Source organism: Suricata suricatta, chromosome 13 (assembly GCF_006229205.1).
Source record: "Suricata suricatta isolate VVHF042 chromosome 13, meerkat_22Aug2017_6uvM2_HiC, whole genome shotgun sequence".
Taxonomy (NCBI): Eukaryota; Metazoa; Chordata; class Mammalia; order Carnivora; family Herpestidae; genus Suricata; species Suricata suricatta.
The window spans coordinates 33077773-33090681 of record NC_043712.1 but is presented as its reverse complement, the minus strand read 5'-3'; the positions used below and the strand labels follow the sequence as shown (position 1 = coordinate 33090681).

The 12909-nt window shown below is 42.0% G+C and overlaps 1 protein-coding gene across 3 annotated transcripts in view; it reads left to right on the top strand.

Moving 5' to 3' along the window:
- TDRD7 (tudor domain containing 7) overlaps positions 1-12909 on the top strand; it is an 83031-nt gene that overhangs the window by 48152 nt on the left and 21970 nt on the right. For all 3 annotated transcript variants that reach the window (XM_029920420.1, XM_029920421.1, XM_029920418.1), the window contains exons 7-8: positions 5311-5897; positions 9334-9520. In XM_029920420.1, coding sequence (XP_029776280.1) covers positions 5311-5897; positions 9334-9520 — 774 coding nt within the window. The remainder of the gene's footprint in view (positions 1-5310; positions 5898-9333; positions 9521-12909) is intronic.

Here is a 12909-nt window from a genome sequence, read left to right as displayed (position 1 = left end):
GCCAGCCTTGGTAAAGCACTGCGGAGAGGGTGGCGGGAGGAGGTGGTGTGGAACACTGAGGTGTGGGGCTTAGCTCCTCTCTGTATTCCCTCCCCCCCCCCCGCCAGGCTTCAGCTCCCAACCTATCAGTTTGTCTTCACTGTGGCCCTGTGATGCCATCGGAACCGTTTTCTCATCTCTTTCTCAATTGTCTGACTTTTCTAGCCCTTCTCAGCTTTAGCACAAAAAGACTGAGCCCTTTAGGAGGTCATTCACCTCTCAATCTTTCTTTCTGTGAACTGGCTACTCATAGGGTACTCGTTTCTGGTCAGTAACTCTTCAGTGTTTTCACTGTTGCAAGGGACTCAGGTCTTTATTCACTGCTGACGCTGAGTTTTTAAATTGGTTTCTTTTTGAGTTCAAAACCTTGCCAATGCTTGGAGAACTGGGAAGCAGGTCTCCAGATAAGTGTGATTTTACTGTACTGTCTCAGGCTTGCCATGGATGGTGACCATATAAAATGAAATTTACAACTTAAAGCTTCAACATAAAGAACCACTGTCCAGTGGAAATAGAATTGAGGCTGGATAAGGCCTTAAAATTGTATTGGAAAACCTTTATTTAATTGGACAATACCAATTCTGTTATAGAATCCTAAGAAAAATTCTAATTCTATGAGAGACAGTAAGGTTACCTCAGCTTATGCTGCAGAGTTAGCAGATGAGAGACTTCCATAGACTCAAAGGATTTTGGCTTCAATGATTAAGTTTACAGCATGGGTAAAATCAGAAAGGAAAAAGTAAAGACCTCCTAGAATATGAAAGTTTCTAGGTTCATAGGATGAAGACTTTTATTTGTGTGGACAAATGGGGCTCCTGAGGAAATTGATGTTTGAAAGCCTTACATATACTCAGACCTAACATGTCTACTATAAACTTACAACATCCCAGAGGTATGTGAGAGAAGTATCTCACTGCAATTCCAAATGAGGCAAAAATGAAACTAAATACAATGAACCTGTGGAGGTAAAAGTCTAAGGTGTATTAGACACCAGTCTTCTGATGAGTTCCGAAGGAGGTGGCTTGAGCTCCATGGTGGAGGGAGTTAATCTTTTACGTTGCCTGCCTGCCTTTCCTGTTGGGGCTGGAGGTGCTGGGTGAGGGGGTGAGTAAAGATTTGAAGTTCCAAGTCTTGCCACCTCCCAGTCATTGAACTGGTAGTTTTTTAAGTGGATATCCAAAGCCCCCCACCCACCAAAAAAAATGTAGAGCCACAGAACAAAGAAAACATGGAGGAAAAGGGTAGGATTACGATCTTGAATCTTCTCCTACAGAACAGAAGGCTTATGACTCCCTCCTCAAGTATATATGTGGATCAGGTAAAGTAAAGAAGGTATACAGCACCCCTGTAAGAGGTAACTAAAATGATAAGCTGCGGAGTGCCTGGGCGGCTCAGTCGATTAAGCAGCTGACTTCAGCTCAGGTCATGATCTCACGGTTGTGGGTTTGAGCCCTGCGTCAGGCTCTGTGCTGACAGCTCAGAGCCTGGAGCCTGCTTCAGATTCTGTGTCTCCCTCTCTCTCTTCCTCTCCCCAACTCGTGCTCTGTCTCTCAAAAATGAATAAACATTAAAAACATTTTTTTTAATGATGAGCTGCTGATATATCAAACTAAGAATATAATAAAAGCCATATTTCAAGTAGCTGTTGACCCAACTTGGTCATTTGTGAAGGCTAAAGAAAGCTTTCTACTTGGGGGCTGTGACAGAAGATCACATGTCAGTCTGGTCAGATGCACCAGAGCACAGTAAATAACGGACACCACACTATACCCCACATTATAGCAATTCCTTATCTTTGGGGAGATTGTCATCATTTTGGGCTACAGTAATAGGTATCTTTTCTGAGGGTATTTACCAGAAAAAGAGAGACAAAGACCCACTTTGGATAGATAGCGATCACTGTAGAATGCCTGGGAAAAGCAAATTTTCATCCATATGAAGATTTTAAAACAAAGTTGAAGTTGAAAAAATTACATTTGTTTTAAGTTATGTTTTTTAACTTGAAATGACATGAATTCCATGATTTTTCTCTTTGAATTCAGTAACCCTTCAGCCAGTCTCCAAAGATTGCTTAGAAAGCATGTGGACCAGACATTATCCATATCACTAAGCTTATCCATGGAATGTATTGAAGGACATCTCATTCAGCCTTAGTGTCAGGTTCAGTTCCTAAAATCAGGCCTGTTTAATTTTAGTAAAGGCTGATTTGAATTTAAAGAGGCCAAATTACTGGAGAACAAAGTGGAATTTAGGCTTATAACCAATCCTCTTGAGATTAAAGAAGGACATTGGAAAGTGCCTACAATACAAGGAAATAGTCATTTGGAGGATGGGGGTGGTTATCTACTTTAAACAATAACAGTAAAATGAAACTTCTGAGGAAAGAAATCTGTCTTCTAGTTCAGGTGGTTATTTGGCTGTTGTTAGAAATTTGTATAAACTTAGGCTTGTTGGTTAAAAATCTACTTTATAGTCTGATTAGAGAAGCTTGACTTAAATGTTGTAGACACAGCCCTGGAAGCTTGCTAATTCCAGATGATCTTTCAGCATTATTCTATCTGATACAAGATCAGAAAAGAAAGGGAATTCTGTGCCCCGTAAGTGGCCCCAGTGTTCATAAACTTTTGTTAAGACAGTAATTCCTAGTGAGAAGAACTCCGTGTGCTGGCCAAGTTCAGAGATCATGTCTTGAGATTTGATAAAGGGCTTTGTTAGGTAATTGGTCCTGATTGTATCTAAAGCACAGGTGGTAATGGAAGCTTCAGGACTGGAAGTGGAGAGTGTGTTTTTTTTTTCTAAGGTTTATTTATTTATTTTGAGACACCGAGGGAGAGGGACAGAAAGAGACGGGAGAGAGAGAATCCCAAGCAGGCTCTGCACTGTCAGCACAGAGCCTGATGCAGGGCTTGAGCTGATGAACTGTGAGATCATAACCTGAGTCGAAGTCAGATGCTTAACCAACTGAGCCACCCTGGCACCCCTAGGGGACTGTCAAACAAACATTGAGGTATGTCACGTTCTGGTTCATTCACTGGAAAGAAAAGGGTCATAAAGCTGAAGAACACTTCCTATCCTCTCTAGAGTTAGAAGAAGCCATGTGGATAGTTGGGGTATGGGACTTGTGAGAGTTGTTTTAGATAAGTAAGACATTCCACTGAAATTAGTTTCTCCCATCCACTTCGGAGAAGGTATTGCAAAAAATTGAGAAGAGGTCTGTAGGCAAAGACCAAAGATGGGCCCTGAAGCCTCAGCTGGCTTTTGATATGGATGACTGTTGTGTCAAAATCTAAGATTCCATTGATTGGGATTCTGTATGACAAGGGAATAATTCATATAGAACTCTGTTTTATTTCTCCATTTGCTCCAAAGGTATGTTTCTCAGACCTTCTCTGGATACTGTATTCTTGCATCTTATTAAGTGTCTTAAAGCACGGTAGCGTTGGCATTTTAAGATTCCAGATTTAAAAACACGAGTCTCAAGACCATTGAGAGCAGAATTAGTAGTCCAAATTTTTATATCCCTAAGGCTTAAAATTAGGGACATTAATTGTGACTGTCCTATAATGCACCATCTGGAGTGTCATAAAGTGTCACACTGGTCACAGGTGTCATTGGTGTCCTAACAGCAGGAATCCACCAGTGATGACAGGGAATGCCAGCAGATGCTAAACACAGACTAAGTTGCCTCTACCTTTATTGATGCTTGAGGTTTTAGGTATTGACTCCCCCCCACCCCCCAGTCCCCAAAACTTCAACACACATTGGCAGAAGAATGTGAGGAGGAAAATCTAATGTTTTACACTTGTGTTAATATTTATCCTCCTCATGTATCATCTAGAATATATAGTCAAGACTAAGAGGTATCTGTCTTAATGTTCAATTGACTACGTCTCTTGACTTTTTAATGCTCTTCTTGGGTAACAAAACAATACCTTCTTTGTGTATACATACTTACGTTCTTCCTAAGCATTATATAGAAAATGAGTCAATGAAGTCAGTGTTCTTTCCTAACAAGCTACTTAGCGTACTTTAATATCCTATTCTTACTGGGAGAGGGAGGACTTCTTATAAGCTTGTATTATTACCTTAATGGTCTGGAATGTTCTTCCAAGGGCTTAAATTGCAGCCAACGAATAGCTGAATAGGATCTGACAAAATAGGAACGTCTTAGAGGGCTGTCAATGTTAACTTCAGTCTAATCAAAAGTTGAGAACCCTTTTTTATAAAGGGCTAGGTAGTAAATATTTTAGGTTTTGTGGGCCAATAGCTGTGTCACTGTTACCCACAGTCTGGCATAGCCACTTGGCTCTGCTACTGAACTGCAAAGCCACCGTGCACAATGCGTAAGCAAATGGGCATGGCTGTGTTCCAGCAAAACTTTATGTACACTGAATCTCATCTAATTTTTACATCACAAAATAATTCTTTTGATTTTTTCAACCATTTAAAAATATACAAATCATATTAGCTCATAGACAAGGCAAAAACAGGTGGTGGGGTCCAGCTTGTACCCTGGCCTAGTAATAGAAGGGCTTACAACTTGGAAGAAGTGGCACTCTATATACATCGGTTTCTTTTCTCTTTCTTCTCTTACACAAAGAGACACCATCAAGCCATACCACTCAGAACTGTTACACAGATAAAATTAGAGATTGGTTGACGTACACATGCCAGGCATTTTTATCTCTTGTTCTATGGAGGGGCAACTTTCAGCTAACTTTCTACTTTAGTGGTTATAAAAACTGTACCTTGTCTCTGGAGGGTCTTTTTCTAAACAACATCAAGCTAAGGGTTTTCTCAGGATATTGCAAGAAGAAGAAAAAAGCTAGCTCTTTAGTTTTTCTAAAGAGGTCGTAGCTTTCTTCCCAGTGGTTTTTCCCTGACAGTTTTGATACCTTTTCACGGCTTCATCCCACCTTGTATCCAGTCAATTTGGATTGTTGCTTTGGATTTGACAGAGAGAACTAAATGAGATGCAACTTACGGGGCAGAAACTCTCATGATTTCATAGGCCTGTTGGAGGCCAGATGCCTCATAAAGGAAATTAATGCTATTTTATTTTCCTGTTTATTTCTGAAATGTGGCTCATGATGTTATTTGCAGATGAAGGCAAGGCATTGAGTCTTAGTGGTTGAGAAGAGTAAAATGTTTACTTTTGTTTCTCTTGATTAATTTGAAAACAGTGTTATTCTCATTTAAAATGCATGAATGCATTTTCAGGTTGTTTATAGCCATTGAAATATCTGTCATTTGTTTTATTTAAAAATTCAGGTGGAAAAACCTTGCGGTGGTGGTCAAGATTTACTTCTTTATCCAGCTAAGAGAAAGCAGCTTTTGAGAAGTGAACTGGATGGTGAAAAAGTGCCTCCATCCCCACTACCTGCTCCAAAACAAATACCACCATTAAAAGGGTGTCCAGCAGTTATGCCACGAGACTTTAAAGAGAAAGTTGCGGAGCTTCTCATGAAATACTCGAGTGGTCTTTGGGCCAGTGCACTCCCCAAAGCATTTGAGGACATGTACAAAATGAAATTCCCTGAGGATGCCTTAAAAAATCTTGCCTCGCTTTCTGACGTATGCACCATTGACTACATTTCTGGGAATCCTCAGAAGGCCATTCTCTATGCTAAACTTCCATTGCCCACTGACAAAATCCTAAAGGATGTGGAGCATGCACATGGCGATTATGATATCAAGTCTATGGTTGAACAAGAATATTTGCAGATACAAGAAAACATTTCCAAAAGTGCTGATACCTTTGTGGAGAATACAACAGTTCCTCCATTAATCATTCCGACTGAGGCGTCCCCATCTGTATTGGTGGTTGAACTGAGCAACACAAATGAAGTGGTTATCAGGCGAGTTTTATTTTCTAATTCTTGAGGATCATGCTGTATTGTTGTCAGTTGGCTATTCTTCCCACAGATGCTGGGAATTGAGGAAGAATAGTATATTTTTAGTTCTGTTGAGTTATAATGAAGTATAACAATAATTCTTGTTTTTATGTCTTGTACATTTCTTTCAACTGCCAGAACTGTGTTCGTATCTCTTAGGAGATTACTTTTTATTTCTTCTACATTAATGATTATTTATGTACATTCATCTCTCCCAGTAGACAATGAGCATCTTAAAATCAAAGCACTTTAAAAAAATTAATCTTTGCATATATTTTGAATATTTGTTAGATTTGTCAAATATGTAACTGTTCTTGTGAGAAAAGAGAAAACAGTTTTAAAATTGGAATGATAATATGTCTGTGAAAAGAATCTATGTCAAAAGCATAATGATAACTGTTAATGTCAAAAGCACTAATGGCTAATCCATAGAATAAGTAAGTCACCCAGTGGGTAGGTAATACTGTTTAATCTGGGACTGTGTAGCATCTTACAGAAATCAAAATAGCTAAGCACTGTCTACCTAGTAGAATACATAAGATTAGCCTTTGGAGCCAAAGGTACTCTCTGGTTACTTGAGCCTTTTGATACCAAAAGTCCTGGGCAGAAGAGCCATTGCCAGAGCGGCTGATGATAGTTGGAATTACAGAAAATGGTCCAGCCCCAGGCACTTGACATGGACTTTTGGAGAAAATATAGAATACATAAAAGATATTAAAAGACTATACTTTGTAGTTTCTAACTTGGGATAAAGAATGGAACCATGTAGCTGGATCTCTGGAGACACCAGCATAGAGTATGGATGTGGACAGAAAAGGAGAAGGTGAATCCGAACAGTATCCAGGCTTCTTCAACCAAAATGTTGAAATTTGGACTGTTACTCCTCCAGGGAATCATAGGTAAAAGTCTGAGTGGATAATGAAGTGGAATCAAGTGTCTTGGTATGCTCAAACTAGAATGTACAGAAGCTTTAGAGAGCTCTTGTTCTGTACAGAGGTAGTAAATGAATAAAGCTTTTATTCTAAGATGTGGTATGGCCTAAAGATGTAAATGGGTTGTTGAGGGTTGGGGATTCCACTATGGTTCCCTAATAAATTGAGGTAAAAGAAGGATGTTGAGGAGCACATCGCTAACTTTTACCATTTAGAGGAAATCTAAATCTGCCTCCTTGGCAGGATCCTTTGGTGTCTGTTACTATTAGTTGTCAGTTCTGCTGTCAGATACCAAGCACCCAGCACTGGGTTCGACAGATCATGTGATTACTGGTGTTCTCACCAAGGGTTGGCAGGAATCTGGATGAGGTCCAGGACTTCAGTAGAAAGGTTCTAATCTACGTCAGGATGATTAGGTCCAGGTCTTAATATTGTTTAGATCCCCTTTTCCAATATAAATTTGAGTCCTGGAGTCAGTAGTCCACCTGTTCAGCACAGTGGCTGGCAGCCAGCAAGCATGATGGGTAATGTGTGGTGTTAGATTGACCCTACGCCACTGGCATCCCCCACCCACCAACTGCAGAGACTTAGTAATTCCAACTGGACTGAGCCCTATTCTATATTCATATCTTCACCCAGGCAGACAGTAGGTTCTGGAAACTAGGCCTGTGACTCATGAAGGGTCGGAAGAGGTATTGTGGCACAGACCTCAGATCAAGCGTGGGAATCCTTGTCTTCAGTCTCAAAATTAACTTTGTGGGACTTCGTACTTACAGAATACCTGAATTGGCCTACATATCATTCTTTGCCCATTTGTTCAGGTAATTTGGAGACAGGGAAGGAGTTCATTCTTCCCACTACCCACCATCATACTAACCATAATATCATTCCCACCCAAGCCAAGTAGTTGTTCTTCTCTGCTGGTTGCCATAGAGAGCGATTTCATGCTCCTTCTCTCCACCTTCCTCCTCCTTAGCAGGTGGCTGTGATGAACACACGACCAAGTCACAAGGTGCTGCCCAGGCCTCGGCCTGTGGGCTCCCAGAGCCATCGCAGCATTAAAAGGAGGACCCATGAGATTCCAGGTCCGGGGAAATGGGAGCTTGGGCAGAGCTGCAGACCTCCTCCAGGATGGCAGAGCTGAGATGCCACTGCACCCCAGGCAGCACCTTACCATTTGTAAAGCTCAGTAAACTTAACCAGCAGAGTGTGACAAAGATTCTTCCCCTGTTTCTAGAGTATATAATATGCATGCAATATTTGGTTTTAAAATAGCCATGCTCAAAAGAGGCATTCTTTTCATTCTGTGTTGGACTTTTTAAAAAGCTTTTTTACCTCGAGTAATGAATAGGTTGAATCGGGTGTCTTCTGTCCTGCTGATAGTTACCAAGAATGCATGAAGATCATTCTCTAAGGAATAGTCTCTTAAAGCTGTGTAAGACCACTTGGGTCCTGGGTAAAAGCGGAACAATGCAAAGGGCAATGTGCCTATAGGCATATCCCCCATCTCCCTGGTCAGTGATTCTGGTGCTGTTACAGCATAGCTTCCAGCGAAAAAGGCTTCATCCTATGGCTGAGACAGCTCCTGTTCCAGGAGCTGAACTTGATTTGCTGGGGTTTACATCTGGAAGGAGGCCTTTGATGGAGTTGTCTCTGAGTACTAAAAGGCAAGAACGCAAGAGCCTAATTGTGGCACAAAGGGAAATAGTGTGTTTTGATAATCAACTGGGACAAGGTGACAGCAGTTTTAACAGCAGAAAATTGTAGAAAGAGATATGCCGTATCCTGAAAAAGTCTTCTAAGAAAGCTTACAATTAAGAGAGATTTAGCTAGAAGATATCATCTCTTTAAGGGTATCAGAACTCAACATTTTGTTGTAATTTATTTAAACTTGTTTCAGTAAACTGAGGAGATGGGTTGTCACATGATTGTGTTTAGTGCATAAATGCTTTGTTTTTCTCTATTAAAATTCCATTGGTTTTCAGAGCTTGAGTCTTATTCAAACCCAGCCTTAGGGCAAAACCATCAACTGGATTCTCTTCTCTGTAATCTACAAGATTTCCAGCAGCCTTGGTAAAATTCTTAAATAGACTCTTGCTAATCTGGCCTGCACTGGTGTCTCCATTTTCTACCATATTTTCCTCTCTTCCCTTCCCTTGAATCTTTTCTCAGCCTCACCTCCCCCAAGCTTCTCTGGCTGCTTACTGTTATATCCTCCGGCTGTCTGGATTGTTGTCAAGCATTTGATCTGGTGTGTTCTTGTTTTGAGTGAACTCCACAATCTTACATTTTCCTTTATCAAGACGGAAATGTTTACTAAATATGTGTTCTCTTACCTATTGACATAAGCCATGTCTGAGACTGGAAAGATGGCAGTAGAAAAAAATCCAGAGTAACATTAATGAATTCCTGTCATTTTCCTCCTTCTGGGGTGCCTCATTTGTGTTCTCTTCCTTTAACTAATTCAGGTATGTGGGCAAAGACTATTCAGCTGCTCAGGAATTAATGGAAGATGAGATGAAGGAGTATTACAGTAAGAACCCCAAGATCACGCCAGTCCAGACTACGCATGTTGGGCAGTTACTGGCTGTGAATGCCGAGGAAGATGCTTGGTTACGGGCACAGCTCATCTCGACGGATGAGAACAAAATAAAGGCAAGCCCTGTTTACTTTGTCATAGCATTACAAAGGTGCACATATTATTTTTCAAACGTAGATGTTCCTTCTAATACTGTGTCCTTCCTAACTGCGTTTAGTGTTTTCCAGAAGTTGACAAGATAATATCTGTAAAGGATTATCCCTGTCAGCTTTTAAGTCAGTGGTAGTCATATGTTCTCGGAGTTTGAGTTAAAAAAAAAGTCTTCTCTGTGTTAGTATTCATAACCCCTGGTATAATCAGGAAAAGGTCTTTATTTCCATTCTCAGGAGATACATAATAACTACTGATCAAAGCTGTGTGGTATCCCGATGAAGATCAGCACTTGGGAGTAAGGGGAGCAATACAGACCAGAGGCCATGACATCCCTCCTCTCCCCTCTTCTGCAGCCGGCAGAGGACCCCAAGCAGGACTCGGATCGTGCCCCAAGAGCTGTCCGAGCGTTGCCCTCTCTGTCCTCTTAGAGAGGCTAGGGGCTTCCTTTGACAGTCTCTTGCGTCAGCAGGCTCCAGGCCTTCCAGACTCGGCCATGTTCTTGGGTCAGCCTCTGCCCCCTGGCCTCTCCTTTCCCTCAGCGCAGAGATGGGGAACGAGAACTCTCTTCCTCTCAAGGCACAGTTTTGCCTGGGTTTTGGAAGCCGGGAAATATACTTCTATTTCTGTGGCCTCTTTTCCATAATTTGAAACCTATTTAGTTGTGGTAGTGTCTGTCCCTGACAAATAACCCTTTTTGTGTCACTGAGTGCAAATCTGGGCTTAGATCCATCACACACTCTGCCCTGAAACCCCTGGCCCCAAGCACAGGGTCAGGAGGGTCAGAAAGGGTGCTTGTTGTCTCTTACCCAGATGGTTCAATACAGGAGGCCCTGGCCCTCTCTGGAAGCAAGCTCACCCTAACCACTGACCTACCCTTAGCCACTCAAAAAGAAATTTAGGAAATTCTTTTACTAAATCTACAAAGATACAATTTTTAAGCAATTTGGCCTGACTATAAACATCTGAAAATTGGAACAATTTGGCAATTTCTTTTAAAGTTTTTAAACTTACCATCTGACCCATAATTATTTACACAAGAGAAGTAAAAACATAGGTCCAGTAAAAGGCTTGTGCACAAATTTGTAGCAGCTTTATTACTACTGGAATCCCAAGCTGGAAACAACTCAAATGCTTACCAATATGTGAATGTGTAAGCGAATTGTAGTATATTCTTAGAATGGAATACTAGTCAACAGAAAAAGGTATGAACTATTGAAAACAGCCATGTGGATAAAACTCATGGGCTCTAAGTGAGAGAATCCAGATACAAAAGAGCCATCCTGTCTGATTCCAGATAAGTGATGGCTAAGAACAGCTAAAGATTCATCTGTAGTGACAGAAATCAGATGAGTGGTGGGACAGAAGGTGGAGGGGCTTAATTGGAAGGGTGGAGGGGGAACTTTTTGAAGTGGTGGATGTGGTCTACATCTTGATTGTGGTGGTCATTATGTGGGTGTATACATCAAACTGTATACTTTAAATGGGCATTTTTCATTCAGTGTAAATTATATGCTGATAAAGTTTTTTTTTAAAAATCTGGAACAAGTTAAGGACCAAGCAGAGAACTGGACCAGTGGGGAGCACAGTGTGATTAGCAGCTTGGGTCTTAGTCCCGTCTCTGGCGGTGAATAGTTGTGTGCCCTTGGTCAGGTCTCTCCATCCCCTCATCTGTATCTCAGACGCCCTTCCTTGCGTGAAAACACTCTGATCTTGTGACCCTGTCTTTAGTGGAATCTTCTCTGGGAAAGAAAACCTTTCACACAATCTTAAGAATGGCTAAAGAAGAAGTAAAAACCAAAAGGGCAGTGTCACGAAAGCCAAAAGAAGCAAGTGTCCTATCGGGAGGGAGCACCAGCCATTGTGTTGGGCTGCTGAGAGCTGCAGCCAGTGTTGGGAGTGAAGGGGGCGTCTCAGTATGTTATACAGTCTGGTCTCCTAGGCTGCAGTCTCTTAACGCTTAGACTGCAGTCCTTGGAGAGATTCTGGCCTGAGCTCGTTCCCCCCAACCCCGTGAAGCAGGCGGACACACAGTTCTCCTTTTATCTGGAGAAACCCCCCAATGCTTAGCAAGCCTTGATTCTCTTTTGCCACTCTCTGCCTGACAGCGAATACAATTCCCTCCTTGCTTTCCACTTATCGATCTTTGGTGAGTGTGGGAAACAGTAGTATGAAGTCATGCCCTGAAGTGGGTCCTGGATTGAGCCCAACCCAGACCCGCATCCCAAGGACGTCTGCTGTCACTCAGATGGTGCGGTGAGATCTGCAGCCACTTGATGGTGCCAGAGAACCAGGAATTGACTGGGCCTCCGCGCCAGGCCTGGGAGCCTGCTGGTGCTGATCCCAAGGCATTAAAGGGAGGGAAACCACTCAGCAACACGGGGCCAGTCAGACTCGCAATCCACGAGCAAGTGTTTTGTAAACTCCAGCTGCCATACAAATCCACGGTGTTTGATTCAGAAAGAAAGAAAGAAAGAAAAGAGAGCACGCTCCAGACGTTACAGAAACCCCTTGAAGATTTTGGAGCAGTTATTCTTTAGTCTTTTGATGCTAGGAATACAATCTGAATTTCCCCAGAATGAAGATTTCACGTATTCTGTCCTATTGTTAGACTATGTTCTCCTCATTCTAGGTGTGGGAAGAGCAGAGTCCAAGTTGTAGGTAGTGATAGCTATTAAAGGACACAAGTGCTGCCTGGCGCCGGAGGCCTATGGGAAAGAAGAACAGGTGCTGACCTGGGACTGGAGAACAGGGCCAGGACGCCTAAGTGGCTGGCCGCCTGCTGTGGGAGCCCTGCCAGAGACCCGCCGCGGGAGCACTGCATCAAGACAGGGACGCTGGGAGCTGGTTGTCTCCATCATGGGACATACAGGCCTCACAGACCCACTTCTTGGGTGGTCTGGAAGGGTGTTCGCAGTCTCTGCATCTCTCCTCTTTTTCATTTGATTCCGTGCTGGGGAGGTTTTCTGTTTTGTATGTTTAGTACCATAATGTAGGTACTAAGAAGCTGGCCTATGGACTTAATTTTTCTACAGAACATGAAAGCATCTGGTTCTGTGCTACTTGGTATTTCTTAGTGGGGCCTTTGCTCTGGTTTTTGTTTTGTTTGAATAACTGTCCTCTGTTATAAAGAAGCATACTAGCTAGGTTTTTAACACTTTCCCTCAGATTCTTAGTTATCATTCTATAGTTATCATTCTAAACCATAGCACAATGTTTCTAATTTTATTTTTTTTAATGTTTTTATTTTTGAGAAAGAAAGAGAAAGCGAGCATGAGTGGGGGAAGGCCAGATAAAGAGGGAGACGCAGAATCTGTAGTAGGCTCTAGGCTCTGAGCTGTCAGCACAGAGCCTG